This window comes from Lolium rigidum, chromosome 1 (genome assembly GCF_022539505.1).
Source record: "Lolium rigidum isolate FL_2022 chromosome 1, APGP_CSIRO_Lrig_0.1, whole genome shotgun sequence".
In the NCBI taxonomy this organism is placed as follows: Eukaryota; Viridiplantae; Streptophyta; class Magnoliopsida; order Poales; family Poaceae; genus Lolium; species Lolium rigidum.
In genome coordinates, this window is record NC_061508.1 from 61,348,785 (window position 1) to 61,376,558 (window position 27,774).

General features: G+C 43.8%; 1 protein-coding gene and 1 long non-coding RNA gene across 3 annotated transcripts in view; one reads left to right on the forward strand and one right to left on the reverse strand.

Annotated features, from left to right (window-relative positions):
- Positions 1-17,205, forward strand: part of LOC124708693 — a 31,911-nt gene extending 14,706 nt beyond the window's left edge. Inside the window, exon 2 of the mRNA XM_047240368.1 lies at positions 17,197-17,205. Coding sequence (XP_047096324.1) covers positions 17,197-17,205 — 9 coding nt within the window. The remainder of the gene's footprint in view (positions 1-17,196) is intronic.
- A 5,697-nt stretch (positions 17,206-22,902) lies between these two features.
- On the reverse strand, positions 22,903-25,172 carry LOC124674052. 2 transcript variants are annotated; one of them, XR_006992937.1, is made up of 6 exons: positions 25,078-25,172; positions 24,897-24,998; positions 24,653-24,806; positions 24,093-24,146; positions 23,231-23,285; positions 22,903-23,060 (listed from the first exon to the last, which is right to left on the reverse strand). It is a non-coding gene; the product is annotated as an uncharacterized LOC124674052 (long non-coding RNA). The 2 variants fall into 2 exon arrangements; XR_006992931.1 differs by having other exon boundaries at positions 24,897-25,171.
- Between the last annotated feature and the right edge of the window lie 2,602 nt (positions 25,173-27,774).

Here is a 27,774-nt window from a genome sequence, read left to right on the forward strand (position 1 = left end):
ATATGCATTGCTGTAAAGTACGAGATAAATAATTGCAGCGAGTGGCCCAATCCTTTTTAGCACAAAGGACAAGCCGGTTTGTTTACTTATAATGACCAAACGTTCTCGAGGACACATGGGATTTTAGTCTAGTGCTTTCGCTACATACGGCTAAATAATCTTCATTGTTATGATAAGTGTTGTGTGGGTGAACCTATGCTAATGTACCGCCCTTCCTAGGACTAAATACATACTTGTGATTATACCCCTTGCAAGCATCCGCAACTACAAGAAAGTAATTAAGAATAAATCTAACCACAGCCTTAAACTCCGAGATCCCGCGATCCCTCCTGCATCGATATACCAACGGGGGTTTAGGTTTCTGTCACACCGGCAACCCCGCAATTAGCAAACGAATACAAGATGCATTCCCCTAGGCCCATAAATGGTGAAGTGTCATGTAGTCGACGTTCACATGACACCACTAGAACACCACAACTTAAATATCACACCATTGAATATTACTCAACCATAGTTCACTACTAACATTTAGACTTCACCCATGTCCTCAAGAACTAAACGAACTACTCACGAGACATCATATGGAACATGATCAGAGGTGATATGATGATGAATAACAATCTGAACATAAACTTGGTTCAATGGTTTCACTCAATAGCATCAACAACAAGTATAGATCGATACCGGGAGAGTTTCCCCTATCAAACAATCAAGATCAAACCCAAATTGCTACGGCGGTGACGAGGTGCTGCGGAGGAGATGGCGGTGATGATGGTGGAGATGATGATGATGGTGATGGAGATGATGTCCAGCTCGATGACGGTGACGATGGCGTCGATTTCCCCCTCCCGGAGGGAATTTCCCCGACGGATTCCTGCCCGCCGGAGAGCTCTTTTCTCTCTGGTGTTCTCCGCCCCGCAGAGGCGGCTGTAACTCTTCGTGAGGTACCCTCTGTGGCTTAGGTCTTCGGGACGAAGGGTTTGGCGAAGAAAAGGAGGCGAAAGGGGTCGTGGGCCCCTCACACCACATGGCGGCGCGGCCAGGGCCTCGGGCCGCGCCGCCCTAGGGTGTGGGCCCACCCCGGCTCCTCCCTGGCTCCTCCTTCTGGCTTCCTTCGTCATCTTGAAAAATAGGATTTTTGGTATAATTTCCTTCCACAGTTGATCTTCCGAAATATTGCGTTTTGACGGTGCTTTTTCCAGCAGAATCCTGGCTCCGGCGTTCGATCCTCCAATAATGATGAAACATGCAAAATAGATGAAATAACATAAGTATTGTGTCCCAATATGAAATATATCGATGAATAACAGCAAATTATGATATAAAATAGTGATGCAATTTGGACGTATCACAAAGATCCGGTAGTCCAAGCTAATTAGGACAAGGTGCGGGCACTATTAGTATACTATGCATGAGACTTGCAACTTGTAAGATATAATTTACATAACTCATATGCTTTATTACTACCGTTGACAAAATTGTTTCATGTTTTCAAAATAAAAGCTCTAGCACAAATATAGCAATCGATGCTTTCCTCTTTGAAGGGCCATTCTTTTTACTTTTATGTTGAGTCAGTTCACCTATCTCTCTCCACCTCAAGAAGCAAACACTTGTGTGAACTGTGCATTGATTCCTACATACTTGCATATTGCACTTGTTATATTACTCTATGTTGACAATTATCCATGAGATATACATGTTACAAGTTGAAAGCAACCGCTGAAACTTAATCTTCCTTTGTGTTGCTTCAATACCTTTACTTTGATTTATTGCTTTATGAGTTAACTCTTATGCAAGACTTATTGATGCTTGTCTTGAAGTACTATTCATGAAAAGTCTTTGCTTTATGATTCACTTGTTTACTCATGTCATTACCATTGTTTTGATCGCTGCATTCATTACATATGTTTACAAATAGTATGATCAAGGTTATGATGGCATGTCACTTCAGAAATTATCTTTGTTATCGTTTTACTCTGCTCGGGACGAGCAGTAACTAAGCTTGGGGATGCTTGATACGTCTCCGACGTATCGATAATTTATTATGTTCTATGCCATATTATTGATGATACCTACATGTTTTATGCACACTTTATGTCATATTCGTGCATTTTCCGGAACTAACCTATTAACAAGATGCCGAAGAGCCGCTTGCTGTTTTCTCGCTGTTTTTGGTTTCAGAAATCCTAGTAACGAAATATTCTCGGAATTGGACGAAATCAAGACCCAGGTCCCTATTTTTCCCGGAGCCTTCCAGAACACCCGAGAGCCGCCAGAGGGAAGCCCTGGGGGCCCCACACCACACCCTGGCGCGGCCAGAGGGGGGGCCGCGCCGCCCTATAGTGTGGGCCCCCAGGCCCCCTCCGAGGCTGCCCTTCCGCCTACTTAAAGCCTCCGTCGCGAAACCCCTGATACGAAAAACCACGATACGGAAAACCTTCCAGAGCCGCCGCCATCGCGAAGCCAAGATCTGGGGGACAGGAGTCTCCGTTCCGGCACCTCGCCGGAGCGGGGAAGTGCCCCCGGAAGGCTTCTCCATCGACACCGCTGCCATCTCCACCGCCATCTTCATCACCGCTGCTGCTCCCATGAGGAGGGAGTAGTTCTCCATCGAGGCTCGGGGCTGTACCGGTAGCTATGTGGTTCATCTCTCTCCTATGTGCTTCAATACAATAATCTCATGAGCTGCCTTACATGATTGAGATTCATATGATGATGCTTGTAATCTAGATGTCACTATGCTAGTCAAGTGAGTTTTACTTATGTGATCTCCGGAGACTCCTTGTCCCACGTGTGTAAAGGTCACAGTGTGTGCACCGTGTGGGTCTCTGATACGTCTCCAACGTATCGATAATTTCTTGTGTTCCATGCCACATTATTGATGTTATCTACATGTTTTATACACACTTTATGTCATATTCGTGCATTTTCTGGAACTAACCTATTAACAAGATGCCGAAGTGCCGCTTCTCGTTTTCTCGCTGTTTTTGGTTTCGAAATCCTAGTAACGAAATATTCTCGGAATCGGACGAAATCAACGCCCGGGTTCCTATTTTACCCGGAAGCCTCCAGAACACACGAGAACCGCCAGAGAAGGGAGGCAGGGCCACCAAACCCTACCCCGGCGCGGCCAAGGGGGGGGCGCGCCCCCCTAGGGTGTGGGCCCCCCTTCGACCTTCCTGCGCCGCCTCTCCGCCTATAAAGAGCCCCTGGATCAGAAAACCCGATAACAATTGACGAAACCCACGAAAACCTTCCAGAGCCGCCGCCATCGCGAAGCCAAGATCTGGGGGACAGGAGTCTCTGTTCCGGCACCCTGCCGGAGCGGGGAAGTGCCCCGAAGGCTTCTCCATCGACACCGCTGCCATCTCCACCGCCATCTTCATCACCGCTACTGCTCCCATGAGGAGGGAGTAGTTCTCCATCGAGGCTCGGGGCTGTACCGGTAGCTATGTGGTTCATCTCTCTCCTATGTGCTTCAATACAATAATCTCATGAGCTGCCTTACATGATTGAGATTCATAGGATGATGCTTGTAATCTAGATGTCATTATGCTAGTCAAGTGAGTTTTACTTATGTGATCTCCGGAGACTCCTCGTCCCACGTGTGTAAAGGTGACAAGTGTGTGCACCGTGTGGGTCTCTTAGGCTAGATTTCACAGTAATACTTATTCACTCGTTGAATGGCATAGTGAGGTGCTTATTTATATCTCTTTATGATTGCAGCATGTTGTATCACAATTTATCTATGTGCTACTCTAGTGATGTGTTATTAAAGTAGTTTTATTCCTCCTGCATGTGTGCAAAGATGACAGTGCGTGCACCGTGTTAGTACTTGGTTTATGCTATGATTATGATCTCTTGTAGATTATGAAGTTAACTATTGCTATGATAATATTGATGTGATCTATTCCTCCTACATATGCATGAAGGTGACAGTGTGCATGCTATGCTAGTACTTGGTTTAGTAGCGTTGATCTATCTTACACTCAAGGTTACTTAAACATGAGCATTATTGTGGAGCTTGTTAACTCCGGCATTGAGGGTTCGTGTAATCCTACGCAATGTGTTCATCATCCAACAAAAGTGTAGAGTATGCATTTATCTATTCTGTTATGTGATCAATGTTGAGAGTGTCCACTAGTGAAAGTGTAATCCCTAGGCCTTGTTCCTAAATACTGCTGAGTTACTATCGCTTGTTTACTTGTTTTATCGCGTTACTACCGCCGCAATACCACCACCATCAACTACACGCCAAGCACTTTTCTCGGCACCGTTGCTACTGCTCATACTTATTTATACCACCCGTATTTCACTATCTCTTCGCCGAACTAGTGCACCTATTAGGTGTGTTGGGGACACAAGAGACTTCTTGCTTTGTGGTTGCAGTGGTTGCATGAGAGGGATATCTTTGACCTCTTCCTCCCCGAGTTCGATAAACCTTGGGTATCCACTTAAGGGAAACTTGCTGCTGTTCTACAAACCTCTCGCTCTTGGAGGCCCAACACTGTCTACGTGAAAGGAGGGGGAACGTAGACATCGGTCTCTTAGGCTATATTTCACGTAATACTTATTCACTCGTTATGAATGGCGTAGTGAAGTGCTTATTTATATCTCTTTATGATTGCAATGTATTTTGTATCACAATTTATCTATGTTCTACTCTAGCAATGTTTTTAAAGTAGTTTTATTCCTCCCGCACGGTGTAATGGTGACAAGTGTGTGCATCCGTGTTAGTACTTGGCGTATGCTATGATCATGATCTCTTGTAGATTGTGAAGTTAACTATTGCTACGATAGTATTGATGTGATCTATTCCTCCTACATAGTGTGAAGGTGACAGTGTGCATGCTCGTGTTAGTACTTGGTTTAGTCGTGTTGATCTTTCTTGCACTCTAAGGTTATTTAAATATGAACATTGAATTGTGGAGCTTGTTAACTCGGCATTGAGGGTTCGTGTAATCCTACGCAATGTGTTCATCATCCAACAAAAGAGTGTAGAGTATGCATTTATCTATTCTGTTATGTGATCAATGTTGAGAGTGTCCACTGGTGAAAGTGTAATCCCTAGGCCTTGTTCCGAAATACTGCTATCGCTGCTTGTTTACTGTTTTACTGCGTTACTACTGCTGCGTTACTACTGCTGCGTTACTACGCTTGTTTATCGTCCTGGGCAAAGCACTTTTCTCGGTGCCGTTGCTACTACTTATTCATACCACCCGTATTTCACTATCTCTTCGCCGAACTAGTGCACCTATTAGGTGTGTTGGGGACACAAGAGACTTCTTGCTTTGTGGTTGCAGGGTTGCATGAGAGGGATATCTTTGACCTCTTCCTCCCCGAGTTCGATAAACCTTGGGTGATCCACTTAAGGGAAACTTGCTGCTGTTCTACAAACCTCTGCTCTTGGAGGCCCAACACTGTCTACAAGAATAGAAGCTCCCGTAGACATCAGTAGCGGAGGAACATGATTGGCTAGACCTTATACCGGGCCTCACACCATAGGAAGTGTGGACGGGAAAGCTGCCCGGTTGGCACCAAGGTTAAGATCTCTTATGGGTAAAGCAACACACCTCTGCAGAGTGTAAAGAACCGTGACATGTCACTCCCTGTTCCGGGATATGGAACTACGAACGCGGCCGGAAAGGAGCTCCATGAAGTTCTAGTAAACCGGTGAAGGATGACGGACATAGCTCTTTGAAATAAAAGCAATCTCTTGAAGAAATGTTTATCAAAACCTGCATTGGTATTAGACTTTCTGGTCTAATATCGTAGCTAGTGCATTAAACACCTCTTATCTGTAATGAACTTGTTGAGTACGCTCGTACTCATCCCACTCTTAAATCCCTTGCTTAGATTGTCTGAATCGTCTGGAGGAGGACTACGACGGCCCTGAAGGAACCGAGATCATCGGTTATGAAGAACCAGACCTCTCTGGAGGTATTGAAGGCATAGACTACCTCATAGTCTACGGAACCGGGGAGGCTTCCGGAGGAGATCAAGCCTAGAAGCACCCCACGTAATAGTAGTAGCCGAGCAGTGCGAACTCTTAGTACTTAGCTGCTCGAGGAAATAAATGTATAACCTAGTGAGACTTCTATATTGTAAGTTAAGTTGGGTTCGCCTCGAACCCAGGAGTATCCCTCTTAGGACCCAAGAGGAGCTCCGAGACGATATGTGTATTATGCTTGTAATAATAAATGAATGAGTTATGGACCTGCTATGTTCCGTTGTACTACTCTGAGGGATGTAATATTTGCGGAATGGTACTTCGTGAATGTTATATCAACGACTGGCATACTACAACATGCAGTGGTATGCAGGGTCACCACAAGGTAGAAGCTACGGCATGGCGAGGCAGTGCCCGCGCGGCCGTAACAGCTGCAAAGCCAGGGAGGACACCGGCGTTACGCCGACGAACACCTCGAACAGCACAGCACCCCGGGGACGACGGCACAAGCGCTGCGAGCACAGCACCCGCACCAGGACGGTCCCAGGAGCACGCTCGCGTCGATGGCGAGGACCACAGCTCGCCGGAGACCACCAATCGCCGGAGGCGATTCGTCTCCAGATCTTGCTGGGAGGCGATCTGGAGAAGGAGGAAGAAATCGACGAAACCGTGCTGACAGATCGATAGATCGTCGCACGGTGGTTCAGGTGGAGTCGGCGGCGAGGTCAGGGGAGGCCGGAGTTGGCCGGAGCGTGGCGGCGGCCATGGCGGCAACGCAGTCGCCACGCGAATCGCCAGAGGGTTAGGGTTTCGGGAGAGAGAGAGAGGTGAGCGAGCGAGTGAGACGGGCCGAACCGGTTTGGTTCCACCAAACCGAGTTTGGACATGCCTTAATGGGCTGTCCAAACAAGCCAAATAAGTGGGCTGCCCAATTGGGCCAGGGGGTATTTTAGTCCTTTTCTATTTTGAAAATAGCCTAGAATATCACCAAATTTTAGTTAATAAAATATACCTCTAAAAATCCATGAAAAATTGGATTGGTGAATGAAAAATTATTCTTAACAAGAATAAAATAAGAAATGAAAATTTAGAGAACAAATTCAAATTTTGAAATTTTTGAAATTGAATTCAAACTTGGAAGTTTTATTTATAACTTTTCCTTGTATATAAAATCAAGGAAAATTACAAATGAGTTTAAATATTTGTTTTCAAATATTTCAAAGAGGAAATTCTAATAATTCAAGTTATTTCTTTTAAGATAGATATTTTCCAAAGGAAAATACTCTATTTTTCTTATTCCAAAAATATAGAGAAACCTCTATTATTTCAAATTATTTTTGAAATAAATATTTTACAAAAGTAAAGTTGTATTACTTTGAACAATTCATTCTTTTATGACATGAAAGTGTTTCTACAATTAAAAGTAATTGTAAATTATTGCCAAAGGCACAAATCTTAATTCAACCATAAATCTTAATACAATAATGGGGTAAGGGACTCAACATAAAATAATACATTCATGACTACATTATTTGGATTTTTATAACATTGTCCTTACTGGACAATGATGCTTCTTTACAGAACCCGAGGTCCAGGTTCCATCCACTTCATTGAACTGCATTATCTCGCTGTCCACAGGCAAGTTCACCCTTGCTCATACCAACTTGAGTATTTTCTATCAATTTACTGCAAAGCTATATACTTACCATTCCTGCATTGCAAATAAAATGTTACTTTTCCAATTATGAATGTGACTATGTGACTGGCAATGGAACCATGGTTGTGTTGATATGGTGGAGGTTCCACTGCATGGGTTTTATTAACCTAGGAGTAATTACCAATGCCGTCTAGTGATTCTAGCGCCGTACATTTCGCATTGACCATAAGATCTATAATGGCTCTGGGAAAGCCAACTTTATCTTTTTCCTCTCGCATGCCAATGGACTAGTGATAAGGGTTGCCTGGATCGGTCTATCTTTGGTAAAGGTGGGGACATGTGGTCCGTCACGGTCTACCATTAGATACGGGGAGGGCAGACTTATTATTGGTCTATGAAGGATTGTAAGGGTTGTCCGGATCGGTCTATCTATGGTGTATAGGACAGGGCACAAGAATTGTTCGGAACGGTCTACCCTAATGGTATAGGTGAGAATAAGTGCCTGTGTCGGTCTACCCATAGATAAAGGGGAGGACAGACTTACAAAAGTGTGGGTCTGCGAGATCACGAAGAAGATGGTGTGGGCTTGGATCTTCATACCTGGCCTCACACCAAAGGAAGTGTGAACGGGGGCAAGTCCCTGCGGATGGCAAAAAGGATAAGATATCTTATGGGAAAAGTAACGCACCTCTCGCGAGTGTATCAAATTGTGGCTCGTCACTCCTTGTTCCGGGAAGGGAACTGCGAACGCGGCAGGAAAGGAACTCCACGAAGTTCTGGTCAACCTGTGAAGACTGACGGGCATAGTTTTCATAATAAAAGCAACCTTTTGAAGAAATGTTTTCGAAACATGCATTGACCTGAGATTTCCTGATCAATGGTCGTAGCTAGTGCATCAAACACCTTTTACTCTTTTGAACTTGTTGAGTACCTCTGTACTCACTTTCTTTCGACACCCTTGCTAGACTGTGATACGAAAGTGGAGGCCATCGCCGATGGAGCACCGGAAGGAGACTACGAGCTGGCCTACGAGGAACCTGATCTGACCGGCGGAGTTGAAGGAGTAGACTATGGGATAGTCTACGGACCCGACGAGAATGAGGCGGAGGAGTAGTGATATACCCTAGTATCGTAGAGCCGAGCAGCGTAGAACTTACCTAAATAAGTTGCTGAGCTCTCTTTTATATATATGAGTTGTAATCATACTTAAGTAGTATCTTAGGGTGTTCTCATCGGACCTGTGAGAATACCAGCTTGTCAAGACTTTGTGTTGTAATAATATTTGGTGTGTTATGACCTCGCAATGTTTCGTTGTACCACTCTGAGGGATATGGCAATTGTGAAGAAGTCCTTTCACAAAGATCATATCAACGACTTGTATACTACAACATGCAGTGGTATGCTGGGTCACCGCAGCTGGTATCAGAGCAAATGTTGCGACCTTAGGTTGGAAAAACGTAGTAAAGGGAAGAAACCTGTAGGAGACTGATACGTCTCAAACGTATCTATAATTTCTTATGTTCCATGCTACTTTTATGATGATACTCACATGTTTTATACACATTATATGTTGTTTTTATGCGTTTTCCGGAACTAACCTATTAATGAGATGCCGAAGTGCCAGTTCCTGTTTTCTGCTGTTTTTGGTTTCAGAAATCCTAGTAAGGAAATATTCTCGGAATTGGACGAAATCAACGCCCAACATCTTATAATTCCACGAAGCTTCCAGAGCATCGAAGAACTACCGGAGGAGAGCCACAGGGCCACCACACAAGGTGGCGGCGCGGCCCAAGGGGGGAGCGCCCCCCTAGTGTGAGGAGGCTCCGTAGCCCTTCCGACTCCGCCTCTTCGCCTATAAGAAGCCCTTGACCTAAATCTTCGATACGGAAAAGCCACGGTACGAGAAACCTTCCAGAGCCGCCGCCATCGCGAAGCCAAGATCTGGGGGACAGGAGTCTCTGTTCCGGCACGCCGCCGGGATGGGGAAGTGCCCCCGGAAGGCATCTCCATCGACACCACCGCCATCTTCATCAACACTGCTGTCTCCCATGAGGAGGGAGTAGTTCTCCATCGAGGCTAAGGGCTGTACCGGTAGCTATGTGGTTAATCTCTCTCTCCCATGTACTTCAATACAATGATCTCATGAGCTACTTTACATGATTGAGATCCATATGATGAGCTTGTAATCTAGATGTCGTTATGCTATTCAAGTGGATCTTACTTATGTGATCTCCGGAGACTCCTTGTCCCACGTGTATAAAGGTGACAGTGTGTGCACCGTGTGGGTCTCTTAGGCTATATTTCACAGAATACTTATTCACCTAGTTATGATTTGAGTTGGATGTCTCTATGAAATTGTGGTGTGTTAGTACCTCCTATGAATGCTCACAGTGACAGCGTGGGGTGTTTATTAGTACTTGGCAATACATACATGATGAATTAGTGTTCTTTATCTTGCCAAAGAGTAATTCAGAATAGCATAGTGAAGTGCTTATTTATATTCCTTTATGATTGCAATGTGCTTTATATCACTATTAATCTATGTGCTACTCTAGTGATGTATTAAAGTACTCTATTCATCCTCCATGATGTAATGGTGACAGTGTGTGCATCATGTAGTACTTGGCGTAGTTTATGATTGTAATCTCTTGTAGATTATGGAGTTAACTATTACTATGATAGTATTGATGTGATCTATTCTTCCTTTCATAGTCTGTCGGTGACGGTGTGCATGCTATGTTAGTACTCGGTATAATTGCGTTGGTCTATCATGCACTCTAAGGTTATTTAAATATGAACATCGAATGTTGTGGAGCTTGTTAACTCCGGCATTGAGGTGCTCTTGTAGCCCTACACAATTAATGGTGTTCATCATCCAACAAGAGAGTGTAGAGTGGTTTTATTATGTGATCAATGTTGAGAGTGTCCACTAGTGAAAGTATGATCCCTAGGCCTTGTTTCCAAATACCGCAATCATCGCTTATTTACTCGTTTTACTTGCATCTTTACTTCCTCGCAATATTACTACCATCAACCGCACGCCAGCAAGCTATTTTCTGGCGCCGTTACTACTGCTCATATTCATTCATACCACTTGTACTTCACTATCTCTTCGCCGAACTAGTGCACCTATACATCTGACAAGTGTATTAGGTGTGTTGGGGACACAAGAGACTTCTTGTATCGTGATTGCAGGGTTGCTTGAGAGGGATATCTTTGACCTCTTCCTCCCTGAGTTCGATAAACCTTGGGTGATCCACTTAAGGGAAAACTTGCTGCTGTTCTACAAACCTCTTCTCTTGGAGGCCCAACACTATCTACAGAAATAGAAGTGTGCGTAGACATCAAGCTATTTTCTGGCGCCGTTGCCGGGGAGGTAAGGTAAAAGGTATTCACATCCTCCGACTACTAAGCTATTTCCTAGCACTGTTGCCGGTGTGTGAGTGCTCGAAGCTATTTCCTTTAGATCCTGCAATTGCATCTTTTTGTTTCTTGTTTACACTAGTTAGGCTTAATGGAAAACAACAAAAATATTAGAGATCTTTATAGTATTTATCTTGATTTAGGACATGAGGTGTTTGAAGAGAAAATTAAAAAAACCTATGGAACTTTATATGCATGATAATGCCAATGTTATTAGTATGAATGCTTTGAACACCATTGTTGCTAATGCTATGGAAGAATTTAAGCTTGGGGAAGCTGGTTTTGATGAGCATGATATTTTTTGTCCCCCAAGTTTTGAGGAGAAAATTTACTTTGATGATACTTTGCCTCCTATTTATGATGATTATAATGATAGTGGTCTTCTGGTGCCGCCTACTATGGAGGATAAATTTAATTATGATTACAATATGCCTCCTATATTTGATGATAGCTACTTTGTTGAATTTTCTCCCACTACAATTAATAAGAATGACTATGCTTATGTTGGGAGTAGTAATAATTTTATGCATGAGACTCATGATAAGAATGTTTCATTTGATAGTTATATTGTTGATTTTGTTCATGATGCTACTGAAAATCATTATGAGAGAGGAAAATATGGTTGTAGAAGTTTTCATGTTACTAAAACACCTCTCTATATGTTGAAAATCTTGAAGTTGCGCTTGTCTAGTTTTCCTATGCTTGTTGCATTATGCCTACATGACTTGTTTATTTACAAGATTCCTTTTCATAGGAAGTGGGTTAGGCTTAAATTTGTTTTGAATTTGCTTCTTGATGCTCTCTTTTGCTTCAACTCTTATTTCTTGGGAGTGCATCATTAAAATTACTGAGCCCATCTTAATGCCTATAAAGAAAGCACTTCTTGGGAGATAACCCATGTTTTTATTTTGTTACTGTTTTGTTGTGTTTTGGAAGTTTATACTACTGTAGCAACCTCTCCTTATCTTTATTTTATTGCATTGTTGTGCCAAGTAAAGTCTTTGATAGTAGGGTTGATACTAGATTTGGATTACTGCGCAGAAACAGATTTCTTGCTATCACGAATTTGGGCAGGGTTCTCTGTAGGTAACTCAGAAAAATCTGCCAATTTACGTGAGTGATCCCCAGATATGTACGCAACTTTCATTCAATTTGAGAATTTTCATCCGAGCAAGTCTGGTGCCTCTAAAAAATTCGTCTTTACGGACTGTTCTGTTTTGACAGATTCTGCCTTTTATTTCGCATTGCCTCATTTGCTGTGTTGGATGGATTTCTTTGTTCCATTAACTTCCAGTAGCTTTGTGCAATGTCCAGAAGTGTTAAGAATGATTGTGTCACCTCTGAATATGTGAATTTTTGATTATGCACTAACCCTCTAATGAGTTTGTTTTGAGTTTGGTGTGGAGGAAGTTTTCAAGGGTCAAGAGAGGAGGATGATACAATATGATCAAGAAGAGTGAAAAGTCTAAGCTTGGGGATGCCCCCGTGGTTCATCCCTGCATATTTCAAGAAGACTCAAGCATCTAAGCTTGGGGATGCCCAAGACATCCCCTTCTTCATCGACAACTTATCGAGGTCACCTCTAGTGAAACTATATTTTTATTCCGTCACATCTTATGTGCTTTACTTGGAGCGTATCGTGTGCTTTTATTTTCGTTTTGTTATTTTCATTCTCTGAATAAATTCATGGTTGTGTGGGAGAGAGACACGCTCCACTTTTTCATTTGAACACTTGTGTTCTTCGTTTTACTTTTAATGTTCATGGCGAAGGTTGAAACTGCTTCGTTCATTGTTATATGGTTGGAAACAGAAAATGCTGCATGTGGTAAATGGTATAATGTCTTGAATAATTTGATACTTGGCAATTGTTGTGCTCATATAGTTCATGTTTAAGATCTTGCATCATGTACTTTGCACCCATTAATGAAGAACTACATAGAGCTTGTTAAAATTTGGTTTGCATGATTGGTCTCTAGAGTCTAGATATTTTCTGGTTAAGGTGTTTGAACAACAAGGAGACGATGTAAAGTCTTATAATGCTTACAATATGTTCATATGTGAGTCTTGCTGCACCGTTTCATACTTGAGTTTGCTTCAAACAACCTTTCTAGCCTAGCCTTGTATTGAGAGGAATTCTTCTCATGCATCCAAATCCTTGAGCCAAAAACTATGCCATTTGTGTCCACCATACCTACCTACTACATGGTATTTCTCTGCCATTCCAAAGTAAATTACTTGAGTGCTACCTTTAAAATTCTATTCTTTGTGTTTGCAATATATAGCTCATGGAAAAAATAGCCTTAAAAACTATTGTGGTGAAGAATATGTAGCTATGTATCTTATTTCTTATAAGTTGCTTGTTGAGCGGTAACCATGCTTCTGGGGACGCCACCAACTATTACACCTTTGTTGAATATCATGTGAGTTGCTATGCATGTTCGTCTTGTCTGAAGTAAGGATGATTTATCATGATCAAACGGTTTGAGTATGCATATTGTTAGAGAAGAAAATTGGGCCGCTAACTAAAGCCATGATCCATGGTGGAAGTTTCAGTTTGGACAATTAATCCTCAATCTCTTATGAGAATATTATCTGTTGTTGAATGCTTATGCATTAAAGAGGAGTCCATCATCTGTTGTCTATGTTGTCCCGGTATGGATGTCTAAGTTGAGAATAATCAAAAGCGAGAAATCCAATGCGAACTTTCTCCTTAGACCTTTGTACAGGCGGCATAGAGGTACCCCTTTGTGACACTTGGTTGAAACATATGCTATGCGACGACGTGGGCTTAGCCCAGTGGTTGGGGTCGCAGTGGCGCACTCCAACGACCGGAGTTCGATTCCTGTCAGGGACGAATTTCGGAATTGTCACGCCAAGTCCCGCTTCTACTATATCAAAAAGTGTCTAGTTCCTCCTAGACACGGTTTCATTTTAGAGGACGTGGGCATAGCCTAGTGGTTGGGGTCGCAGACCAGAGTTCGAATCCTATCAGGAACTAATTTCTGGAATTCTCACGCCGAGGTCCTGCTTCTACTATATCATTTAGTGTCTAGTTCCTCCTAGCACTAATTCATTTTTTTAAACATATGCTACGCAATGATAATCCATGTTAATCCAAGCTAATTAGGACAAGGTGCGAGCACTATTGGTATACTATGCATGAGGCTTGCAACTTATAGGATATCTTATACATAACACATATGCTTTATTACTACCGTTGACAAAATTGCTTCTATGTTTTCAAAATGAAAAGCTCTAGCACAAATATAGTAATCCATGCTTCCCTCTGCGAAGGGCCATTCTTCTACTTTATTGTTGAGTAAGTTTACCTATTCTTTCTATCTTAGAAGCAAACACTTGTATCAACTGTGTGCATTGATTCTTACATGTTTACCTATTGCACTTGTTATATTACTTTGTGTTGAAAATTATCCATGAGATATATATGTTGAAGTTGAAAGCAATCGCTGAAACTTATATCTTCCTTTGTGTTGCTTCAATGCCTTTACTTTGAATTTATTGCTTTATGAGTAACTCTTATGCAAGTCTTATTGATGCTTGTCTTGAAAGTACTATTCATGAAAAGTCTTTGCTATATGATTCATTTGTTTACTCATTGTCTTTACTATTGCTTTGAATCGCTGCATTCTTCTCATATGCTTTACAATAGTATGATCAAGATTATGTAAGTAGCATGTCACTTCAGAAATTATCCTTGTTATCGTTTACATACTCGAGGGCGAGTAGGAACTAAGCTTGGGGATGCTTGATACGTCTCAAACGTATCTATAATTTCTTATGTTCCATGCTACTTTTATGATGATACTCACATGTTTTATACACATTATATGTCATTTTTATGCGTTTTCCGGAACTAACCTATTAACGAGATGCCGAAGTGCCAGTTCCTGTTTTCTGCTGTTTTTGGTTTCAGAAATCCTAGTAAGGAAATATTCTCGGAATTGGACGAAATCAACGCCCTGCATCTTATAATTCCACGAAGCTTCTAGAGCATCGAAGAAGTACCGGAGGAGAGCCACAGGCCCACCACACAAGGTGGCGACGCAGCCCAAGGGGGGGGCGCCCCCCTAGTGTGAGGAGGCTCCGTAGCCCTTCCGACTCCGCCTCTTCGCCTATAAGAAGCCCCCTGACCTAAATCTTCGATACGGAAAAGCCACGGTACGAGAAACCTTCCAGAGCCGCCGCCATCGCGAAGCCAAGATCTGGGGGACAGGTTCCGGCACGCCGCCGGGACGGGGAAGTGCCCCGGAAGGCATCTCCATCGACACCACCGCCATCTTCATCAACGCTGCTGTCTCCCATGAGGAGGGAGTAGTTCTCCATCGAGGCTAAGGGCTGTACCGGTAGCTATGTGGTTAATCTCTCTCTCCCATGTACTTCAATACAATGATCTCATGAGCTGCTTTACATGATTGAGATCCATATGATGAGCTTGTAATCTAGATGCCGTTATGCTATTCAAGTGGATTTTACTTATGTGATCTCCGGAGACTCCTTGTCCCACGTGTGTAAAGGTGACAGTGTGTGCACCGTGTGGGTCTCTTAGGCTATATTTCACAGAATACTTATTCACCGAGTTATGATTTGAGTTGGATGTCTCTATGAAATTGTGGTGTGTTAGTACCTCCTATGAATGCTCACAGTGACAGCGTGGGGTGTTTATTAGTACTTGGGAATACATACATGATGAATTAGTGTTCGTTATCTTGCCAAAGAGTAATTCAGAATAGCATAGTGAAGTGCTTATTTATATTCCTTTATGATTGCAATGTGCTTTATATCACTATTAATCTATGTGCTACTCTAGTGATGTTATTAAAGTACTCTATTCCTCCTCCATGATGTAATGGTGACAAGTGTGTGCATCATGTAGTACTTGGCGTAGTTTATGATTGTAATCTCTTGTAGATTATGGAGTTAACTATTACTATGATAGTATTGATGTGATCTATTCCTCCTTTCATAGTCTATCGGTGACGGTGTGCATGCTATGTTAGTACTCGGTATAATTGCGTTGGTCTATCATGCACTCTAAGGTTATTTAAATATGAACATCGAATGTTGTGGAGCTTGTTAACTCCGGCATTGAGGTGCTCTTGTAGCCCTACACAATTAATGGTGTTCATCATCCAACAAGAGAGTGTAGAGTGGTTTTATTATGTGATCAATATATGTTGAGAGTGTCCACTAGTGAAAGTATGATCCCTAGGCCTTGTTTCCAAATACTGCAATCATCGCTTATTTACTGTTTTACTGCATCTTTACTTCCTGCAATATTACTACCATCAACCGCACGCCAGCAAGCTATTTTCTGGCGCCGTTACTACTGCTCATATTCATTCATACCACTTGTATTTCACTATCTCTTCGCCGAACTAGTGCACCTATACATCGGACAAGTGTATTAGGTGTGTTGGGGACACAAGAGACTTCTTGTATCGTGATTGCAGGGTTGCTTGAGAGGGATATCTTTGACCTCTTCCTCCCTGAGTTCGATAAACCTTGGGTGATCCACTTAAGGGAAAACTTGCTGTTGTTCTACAAACCTCTGCTCTTGGAGGCCCAACACTGTCTACAGGAATAGAAGCGTGCGTAGACATCAGAGACCAGTAGAAATAGTAAATGATTCTCTAGAAATATGGTGATTATTCACATGAGAATAGCAAAATCATATCTTTTAGTGCGATAATTCTTTATTATAGCTATTATGATACATCATCATTACTAATATTCTGCTTTTGTACACAACCATAATGGCATACACGTTTCCCAAGAGGACTTTGAAGAAGGTTGAGGGTTGGCTCGGAGATTATGATGGACCAATTACAGATCTCCTGCGTGGGATGCTGAAGGAACTCCATTGTGAAACCCGGATACCTGTTCTCAAGTACATCTATTATGATGGAGAGATCCTAGCCAAGTGCAGAGTTTCAGTCCAACTACCTATGCAACTGATGATGAGCCGTATAATGCCGTACGGAGAAGCCAAAACCATCACCTCAGCCTATCACATGGCCCTATTCAAGGCAATACTTGAAATAAGGCAGCATAAATCAGTAGAACTGCTATGTTCAGAATATTCTCATATACCTCATGCCGAGGAAGATGAGGATCCCACTCTGAATCATCTGGTGTTGGCAAACAGAAGTCCTGAAGCTGCAGCACAACACATGGACAGCTGTAAGTCTTTGTTGACTACGATGTACCTTTTACACATGAAGATGGTGGGTGAGATCAACCACATGCTAGCTGAGTTCACGGACCCTGATAAAGTCCAAGCTCGGATGCATGATCTGAGGGGACAACCACAATACACTACACCTTTCTTTAGCCTCAACAGCCCTATAGATTTGAGTGACCAGTTGCCAAAGAGAGATCCACTTACACCCAACTTTGTTCCACACTATCCACATGTGTCAGCATCATATGAATCTGGATACGGGGGAGATGATTCCAGAAACCTAAACTGCTCGGAGTCACCAATCGAGAATTCGACTGGTTGGCGTTTCGGGGAACCATTTGGGGATGAAGGAGAACCCATCACTTGTGATACAGAGGATGAAGGAGGCGAGGTTAACCAAGATATTAGCCAAAGCTATGGACAGGAAGAGAAGGATACCAACTCCATTTCTTTGGATTTGGAGATGGGACTACCCAAGACATCCCAGTACGAGGTAGGTGAGAGTTCTGGTGTGAAGAAGAAGAAGAAGATGAGGGGGCAGGTGAATAGAAATCCTCCATGGATGACAGAAGAAGGAGGTATGTATCCTACTGGGGATACATACGAGTCATTATCCAGTTACTTTGGCATGACAGATCTTTGTCTCGGCACTTCGTCCGATTCAGACTACATACCTACTGCAAGGACCTTTGTTCCGGACGGTGTTCGGAAGACGAATCGCTGTACCGGATGGACCCCAGGAATGTACGCGGAGGCGAGTTATGATGATGAGGAGCTCCAAGGAAGAATAAAGTAGTATAGGTGGTATTGTAATAGAACGTATTTTAAATTCCGTTGGCTTGGGCTTGGAGCCAAATAAGTGGTTATATATGTACCACATGTAATATATGTGTGTAAGTTATGTGATATACAGTGTATATACATAATAAATGTTTGTTTTGGATTTGCTTCTTGATTTCATTGTGTGACTAGTTCTGGGCAATGAGTTGAGCTCAGAAAACATTTGCATGGTGTAATTATGAGTAATCGCTCTTTGTTGCTAACGCGGTTGTCGAGGTCTCCTGGCTGCGGCAACTCCTCGTTGAGCTCTCATGTCCTATCTCCAAAGCCACCGTGGTCTACTGCGACAATGTCTCCGCCGTATACTTCTCCGCCAATCCGGTCCACCATCGCTGCACTAAGCATATTGAGCTGGACATCTACTTTGTTCGGGAACAGGTGGCCCTTGGACATATTCGAGTACTTCATGTGCCCACCTCCCAATAATTTGTGGAAATCATGACGAAGGGTCTCCCTACGGCATCATTTCAGGAGTTCCGGTCCAGTCTATGCGTTCGACCAGGCGACGCTTCGACTCTGGGGGGTGTTGAGATACATATCCTTGTATATCCGGATGTGTATCCTCTGTAGTTATCTATAGCGATACATATCTTTGTATTTATTATTGGGCCCGCCTTCTTCCTTGCATAGTCGAGGACGTGGCCTATATATGTACCGCCATATGCATCCGATCAATACATCAAACATTGCATCTCTCTCCACACCGGTTGCTTACGAACCGGGACTAAAGGTCCATCCACGTGGGCTGCGTGCGCCGGGGCAAAAATGCCTCCAGGTGAATTTTTCATTTTATTTTTTCTAATTTTTTCCCAATTCTTTTTTTTTCTATTTTTCCAGAATTTCTATTATTTCAGTTATTTGCATAGTTTAGTCTCTAACTACATTTATCTCTAGTCAAATTACTTACTCGTGGTTAAACTTCCCGCTCGGTCACCCAACCTTCCACTACTCTAGCACTAGCACGCTTAACTTCCGAGTTCCATCCCGTCCCGCATCCAAGTGCTTTCCACGTATGTGATACTAGTATCATATCAATCATATTAACATGTTGGTCGATGTCACATTTCTTTATTGTTTGAATTTTAAATAATTCTTTTAATAAACAAAATTATTAATGTAATAATAATCTTGAATAAATAAATAAACATTAACTTTTAAATTTGTATTTTTTTTATTTTTTTGCCAAACCTAAAACCGCAATTATTTTTTTGCCAAACTTAAAACCTAAAAGTGATGGTAATCTTTATGCAGGATGCAATTATTAATTTTATTTTTTGAAAAATAGAAAAAAATATAAAATCCGTAATTTATAGCAAAAACTAAAATCTTCCTGCTTTCGTATTTTCATTTGACATTTTGAGAATCTAAAAATTGGCTAACCGAGTAAACCCTTTACCTTTTTCTAAACTTTTTGCAAAAAAAGTCAAAATTCAAATTTGTTAATTTTCCCTAATAGTAGATTCCGTAACATAGAATCTCAAAAGATTTTAATTTTAATTTTTTTTTTTTGTATTTTACAAAGCAAAAAAGACGATCCACGGGAAAACCTTTAGTCCCGGTTGGGGACACCAACCGGGACTAAAGGCTATGGTAGGCTACGACTGACGCATGCCTCTTTAGTCTCGGTTGGTAACACCAACCGGGACTAAAGGTCTATCCTTTAGTCTCGGCCGGACCATTAATCCCAGTTGGTGTTACTAACTGGGACTAAAGATCCAATTAGTTACGGGTCAAAGTATTTGGGGACTAATTGGTTAGAATGGAAGCCATTTTTTCTACTAGTGTACCTAAAGCAGATTTACGGATTGAAAAATCGAGCGTACAGACTAGATACAAGATGCGCTAAACAGAATAGCATATTTAAAAACGATTAACGCGGGAGATAGAAATACATTGTTTTCAACACTCCATACATAAATTCGGCTACTCATACAAAAGCTACTTGAATTGGGCTACTGTTCGAGCTAATTTTAGTCGCCACGGTAACCTACTAACAAAATTTGGCTCCGGGATGATCATCCCGGAGCCTTGTGCCGTGGCGGCGGCGCTTCGGTGGCCTCCGCACTTGTCGTCGTTGCCGACACTACAAGAGGATCCCACCTACAGCAACGGATATATATCTATCTATACCTAATAATAAAGGAGCTAAGGTTTCTGCCAAAAAGTTTCGTCAACGCTTTTTTTTGGACCGTTTTGCCCTCCCACCAAATCGCATAATACACATGATTGCCCCGGTACCGGTTCAGTTTATAACGTTTTGGGAGAGAAATCCGGCTTGGTGAGCGTGATGTCGTGGAAGACCTCGAGGGCGTCGTCGCTCCGGCCGAGGATACGCCCGGATCGCGCCACGCGGAGACGGCTCACCCGTAGGGTGGAGGAGGAGCCGTCGGCAACGCCGACGAGCAGCGACCAGGCGGGGAGATGGTGGCCGTCGGGGTCAGGGGGTGGGGAGAGGCAGACGTAGTCGATCCCGGGGGCGACGTAGCCCCGGGGGAGTCCACGGATGTCGCCGCAGGAGCCTGTCTGGGGGCGGTGGCGCTTGGCCTGGACGGCAGCAGAGCTCACCCGTAGGGTGGAGGAGGAGCCGTCGGCAACGCCGACGAGCAGCGACCAGGCGGGGAGATGGTGGCCGTCGGGGTCAGGGGGTGGGGAGAGGCAGACGTAGTCGATCCCGGGGGCGACGTAGCCCCGGGGGAGTCCACGGATGTCGCCGCAGGAGCCTGTCTGGGGGCGGTGGCGCTTGGCCTGGACGGCAGCAGCGCGTGGCTTGGAAACGGCGGCGTTGGGCGGGGGAAGATGCCACGAGCTCTCCCATGGCCAGCGCTCGGAAAATGCCAGAGAAAACGAGTGGTGGGGAAAAGGTAAGAGGGAGCGTCGGTGGTGTGGGCCCGCAGGAGGGGCGCGTGGAAGAGACGCAAGGTGCGCTGTGATGTTGTTTGACCCGGACCATGGATTACCTCGGCCAAGCATTCTCCTAAGCTGATTAGTGTGGACTGCCGATAGACTTTCCTACACCGGGGCCTAAAACACAAAAATACGCGACATATAGTAAGAGCATTTTCAATAGAGGCTCTGGTGCTGTAAAATTCGTTGCAACGCTCACGGCGCCAGCGCGAGTTTCGCCTTGTGTTGTAAACCGCCACGTCAAAATGCAGCGCTGAAGTTATCCTTTTGCAGATGCGCTAAAATGCCGCATCAAAAACAATATTTTCACGTAATTACATACTTAATAGATCAAATGCAATGTAAAAATAAACTGGAAATATAAATATATTGCAAAGTTGAACCCACATTTGCTACAACCAAATTTATTTAAAAACTAGATTAAACTACTCGGAATTCCAGTCGAAGTCGGAGGAGCTCGGTGTTGTTGATGACCCACTCGAAGGAGGAGGAGGAAGAGTCGACGGTGATCATCGACGGGCCAGCGCCATTCTTCTTCTCCTCCTTGCTCATCGCGGCCTTCTCCCCCTTCTCCTTCGACGCCGCCTGCTTCACCCTCCTCTCCTCCTGGCCCGCCTTCTGCGCCGCCTTCGCCTCTTCCTTCTTGGCGTAGAAGGCTTCCATCGCGGCCATGTCCTCCAAGAAACGGTAGCCGGAGCTCGAGCGGCGGCAGGGAGACATCACGTCGGCGTGGAGGCGGAGCGGCGCACGGAGCGAGGTGGGGAGCGAAGCGGCATGTCGGTTTGTTGCGCGCGCAGCGTTTTATTGGACGCGCTCGAAGCGGCGCGGCAACTTTGGCACGTAGGATAGCGCGATAGCGCGCGCGAGAAAAGATTCCTTTTCCACGCCGGTTTGGCGTGTCCGCTGGAGGAGTGCGAGAGCGTTCACGCGCGCCAAAATTCGGTTAAAATGCAATAGCGCGCCGTTTCCACGACTTTTGGAGATGCTCTAAGTTTGTAACATACCGCTTGGACTGTGAGTCAATTCTCAACTTTTGCAGGGGCTAGCTGAAAAACATCGCGATGTACCATATGGTCCTATCCCAGTTTAATAGTGAAGATGGCACAATTCGGTGATTCGGTCAATTTGACACCCTCAAGATCTGAACATATCAGATTTGAAAATTTAAATTACCCTAGCAATTGGGTGATTCAATCAATCTGCACCCCGTGACGTGAACATATAGGCCCAATGCATTATACGATCTTGTAATCTTTTCTGGCCAACCTTTTAGATCCGAAAAATTTATATGTTTATATGGTGTTTGTGAAGCGTGGGTGTGGACATCGCTCTGGTTTTATTTGTTTTTTAGCCTTGATCCCATCACCTCGGTGTATGTCGGGCGCAATACCTTTTCTATTGAGTGCATTAACAATTATTATATATAAGTAAGGATCAGATCTAATCCACCTCTGACAGCTAGAATGTTCAATTAAAAAATCCCGTAGCAACGCACGGGCATTTCTGCTAGTGTATCTAAATGTCAATATAGGCGTTGCTAGTGCCTCTACCAACGGATAAAAATACGTTGCATTTTTGGGTGTTGCTAGGGTACAATGCAACACATATAGGTCCGTTGGTAACAAGGGCCTTGCAAGAGAGCAACACATAAACTTTGAGTTTAGCAACACTTGTATGCGTTGTTGCTTACCCCACTCGACACTGCTATGCAATAATACAATTTATTGATGTAATTAAATATCCACAACCATTTTTTTTATTTTGCTTATTCTTCTAGTCCGTGATCAAACTTCTGATTATGCGCATACCATTCATGTAAATTTTAGTAATCGTATCAATCAGAACTTAAGGATACACATTGAATATCAATGAAAACTTTATTAAATTGAATATCAATTTTAGAAATACAATCTGAGCTTCGTACAAAACAAAATTAAATCAACTAGTTAGCCATAGGCTTCGTGGCACATTTTTGTTCAACTCCTTAATTTCTAATATAAGAAAGAAAATAAAATTCTCTATTGTGCCTTCTGCCCCTTGGTCTGCATGTTGCTCACACAATAGCCCATCATTATATTTACATCCTACAAAAGGAAATGAAGTATGTTAAGTGCATACTTGTATATAATGTTTTTCAACATTAGAAAAACATAACCCAAGAAAACTTTTAGGGCAAACAACATAACATGCTCCATAATGTCTTATTAGCTGCCTAATCCAAGCATTGACAACGTAAATTATTATAACTACTCACATGTGCCCTGTGAAATATCTCCAACGCTCCAGATAATCAACTCACAATATATTATCTGCACAATACAACTTTGGAATGAACACAATAACTCTATCCAGTACCACCCAACAGAAATATATTGCAGCAGGAAGTATTGCTCTGAATTTTTTAAGACTATCAGATTTGGTACAAACGTAGGATTGAGATAATTGGTAGTTCACCACATGATCAAGTTATAATACTCTTTTCGCCAGCTGGATTAACTTACTAAAAGAATATGCACTAACAACTTCACTGTATCAGCTATGTATGTCGAGATGCCTCAGAATAGGGGTGTCATTATGAATAAGTTCATGGCCGGTTCCACTTGTACTACTTATGTTTGGGCTTGAACGATGGATGTTCAACAGGCAAGCCTTTTTTGCATGGATAGTTTTAGCATTATTTCGATGGTAGGTATACATATAAACGAGACATGATTTTATAACAACTCAGTTGAAATATATTTCATTGGTAATACGACTTAAGAGACCTATATCATGTGAAGCCAAAAAAATATGAATACAAGTATAAATCTTCTCATGAGTGAGATGATAGTCCCAGCTTTTAGCAAGTTGTTGTACAAGTAACATCAGGGAAGAATTAATCGTGAGAAGAAATTAACTACATGTTCTAGTTAGAGTCAATTATGTTTGGTGTTATAAGGCAGAGTATGTATGTGCCACTGACCAAAACTACCAGCAGCTAAATAGAATATTTCAGTAATAGCATGGACCAGTTAAACAAAATACATAAATAGTCTATACTGGAATGGTGCAAAACTATATCCGAAGTCAAACTTAATATAGGAACATGAACTGTTGCATGAATAATGGAATCATACCTTCAGTAAGGTATCAAGAGCTTCTCAATTCGCTTTTTTGTTATGTAAGATTCTCTGCTAAGAAAAAATAATATTACGTACACTATGGGAGACCATAAAAAGGGAAAAAAATTCTGCAATTAAACCAAAGGCATGAAGGTCCAGCCCAGGAAATGAGAAACGAAAAATATAGTAAAATCTTTCAGAGATAACAGAAAGGAGTAATAATGAACTGCGAAACAGAAAAATGCAGATACCTCTGACTGATCTTCTCCAGTACAGTCAGATCAGTTACTTGAACACACAATTGTATTTTATCTTTTGTAGGTTAAAATAAATTCAAGACAAGCAATTCTAGCAGGGGTCTCTTTAGTATGCATTCCTTGAGTGGAAAGGACAGAATTTAACTCATACCCAACAGGTAACTTTTCTTAACACCTTAACCTTGATCTTTAAAATATTATTATTACTCTGCAGAAAAAACTAATCGATCCTTGCAACCAAAAGTTTAACTTATCGATCACATGGGAAGGAGCAGTATTAAATGTGACATAAATCGGCAAAAGGGGATGAATCAATACATGCAAGTCATCCTCCTGCTGCTTGTTACTGTTGATGGCATGTGGCTGTGTCCGCTTAAGCTTTCTTGTTGCGCCATATCGTGTCGTGTAGCTTCCACACGCGCTGCTGCCCTTTATTCTAGGCCATCACACTTGCAAAGGATGCAGAGTATTCCTAAAAAAATCGTGAACATGGGTAAACCCAAGGGAAAAGGAGAGATGAATCCGCGAGGGCAAAAAGAGAAATTGCACATGGATTTCGAACCTCTGTCGTGCCCTTGCACCATCGCGCCCTCTGTGATGCAACTCGGCGCGACGGCTATTCGGCAAACCTCCGCGTCATGGAGTGGGCTCAAACAAATCTTGACTGCACGAGCGTTTCACGGAATTAGGGGATCTGATGGTATGAGGAGAGTAGTTGGAGGTGTGATCGTGAGCTGCATCACCAGCAGCCAGTACTCGCCGGCGACGGAGGCCCTGCTCGCGAACGGCCGAGAGGCGCCTTGGAGATGCAGAGGGAGGCGGCTAGGTTTAATTTGGGGGAGGCGAGGAGTGGGATGGATAGGTGCGGGCGTGTTCGTGGCCGGTGGTTAAGAAAAGGGGGAACCGTGCTTGCTGGGCTGGGCTCATAGTATTTCTTGCGGTCTGTATAATGGACAACGGATTATATCCTGCAACGCATGCATGCGTATCTATGACAAAATTTTGATACGAATATTTGCAGCGTTGCCAAGTATTTGTTGCTGTAGGCGGGTTGTTGTTGTAGTGCGAGGTCAACATAGATCTTCCCCTGCTCCTCCGCGACCAGTCGCCACTCCTCTGCCTTGTCCTCTTCGCGGCGGCTCGTCTGCGAGACGAGCCCGATGACGGTGTCGAGGTGGCGCTCGTCGACGAAGTCGTCGGGCACGAGGCCAGCTTCCTCGCCGAGCTTCGGGAGGAGCCGCTCGAGCTTTACCTCATCGAGATAGTCGTCGGGCGCGAACGCGGGCACTGACGCGTTGTCGGGCTCCATCTTCACCACCAATGTTGTTGGCGGCGGCTGGCGGGGCTCGAGGACGACGAAGCGGCGGCGGAAGAGGAGGAGCCACGACGGCGGTATGCAGCGGACTCGCGCTTGGAGAAATCAGGCGGCAGGGCGACGCCATACCTGCTGAAGCGGTACGACCCCTGGCGCAGCATTGGAGCGGACCTTCTCCGCCTCCTTCTTCTCGCTGGCACGCTAGCTCGAGGCCCCTCCGCACTCAAGCCCGCTTCCACTGCGGCCAATCTAGCCGCCCTCGCGCCCGCACACCATGGCTTGCTGGCGGGAGGCGGGAAGACGGAGGAGCAGCTAGATCTACGCGCGCGCGCGGTCGATTGATCGCCGGCGGGCAGTGGATTCTTCGTCGGCGGGGGGCAGGGAGGTGGAGGAGTGGATGAGGTTTTGCCTCCATCAGCCTCTCCAACTGCCATATATATGTCTGGTCTGACTAAAAAAACGCTTCAAATCCTCATATCAGCCTAAACTTGCGTTGGCAGGCTGATACACGGTGTACTAGTGATGCTCTCACGGTAGCAAAACTAGGTAGCTCATTTTCATAAACTTTATATATATCACTGCGGGCGTTATCACCGACTCGCCTCCCGCCGATTTTATATGAAAAAGAAGAAAAGTGGGCACATAAAAAAAGGTAAATGAAAAGGCAAAAAATAAATAGAAAAGAGAAAAAGTATACATGTCAACGGGCCCAAAGAAACCAACCTAGCAGATTGCTGCTGCAGGTGAGGAATCAATCCTAGCGCCCACTAGGAGTCACACATAGGGCGGCCCGTATTTGAGGCATTGAAAGTACTGTATGGCCCGATGCCTCAAACAAACATGAGATGGGCCGAGCCCACCACCATCTCCATTGTCTTCCACCGAGCGCCTCCACCTTCTTCATCCTCGACGTTGCCTAGCTATGTTGCCCGGCGCCGCTGGATGAACCGCCTGCTCCCGTCGCCCCGACCGTTGATGCAGTAGCTCCACCTCGCCGCCCAAATTGCCCGAGCAATCTTCTCTACCGATTCGCCCACCCCCTGTCCTAGTGTCCTCACTCTAAATCTTCCCTTTTCCATTTCTGGGGAGCACACCCCCCCTGCCCCGCCCGTTAACGCCATGAGCGGCGTTGTCGCCGGATCCGTTGATTAGGTACTTTCCTAGCCTCGTTGGCGATTTTGGGGCCAGCCGCATCATCTCTTTCAGCACTCGCCGTCTATAACTTCTCCTCCCTGTGGACGACCAACCTTACCTTACCCCTGTCTTTCTCTGTCTCCTACCGCCGTCGCTGCTAAGAGCATCTCTAGCATACACGTATATCCACCAAAACTGTAAAATAACCACATGTTTGCGATTTTGGAAAAAAATAGGCGAACCTGTGAGATCGTACTGTGCGCGCATGCTCGGATATCCAGATCGCGATATCATATTCATATCCTACTAGACGTTGCGAGTGTGTGTGTGCGCTAAGAATCTATGCGATATCACGAGGAGAATATCCTCTGGAACAAAAAAGAAAGGTATGAACAGGTTGCAGTTGGTGAAACACAGCTTCTGTAGAATATGCCTGGAACTCAGTTCAGCTGACCAGCCCAGCTCAACTCATAGGACATACACGCAGGCAGACTGCACGGTGGTTAAGATCGAGTCAAAGAGCACGTACTTAAGTTCAAGTTAAAATTAAAAAAAATAGCTAGAACAAAAAAAAAGTTCAAGATCAAAGACACATATTTAGGTGTTTTCTTAACTTATAAGTCAAAGTCCAGAAACCAATAGGAAGTTTAACTAACAACCTGTAAGTTTTATTTGACTCTCAAGGCACATATAGATCGATCATGGGACAAGCAATTACAACAAAAGACATCAAGATTTGGTAACATGGTTCAATGATCAACACCTACATTAGTGAATAATGCTTAACATGCGCTCCTCCCCTATGTACTAATCAACATAGTTCCATCGACGGACAAGTCTGCCAAGGTCAATAACATCAGATCTAAAGCCATGCTGGTCCAAGAGCCCCTGCCACCGGCTCCTCAAAGCAATCTTGTCACTAACCTATAGCTTGTGTCTTCTATTTTAATTACCCACAATGATTTTGTATAATAGGCCTTGCATAATTACA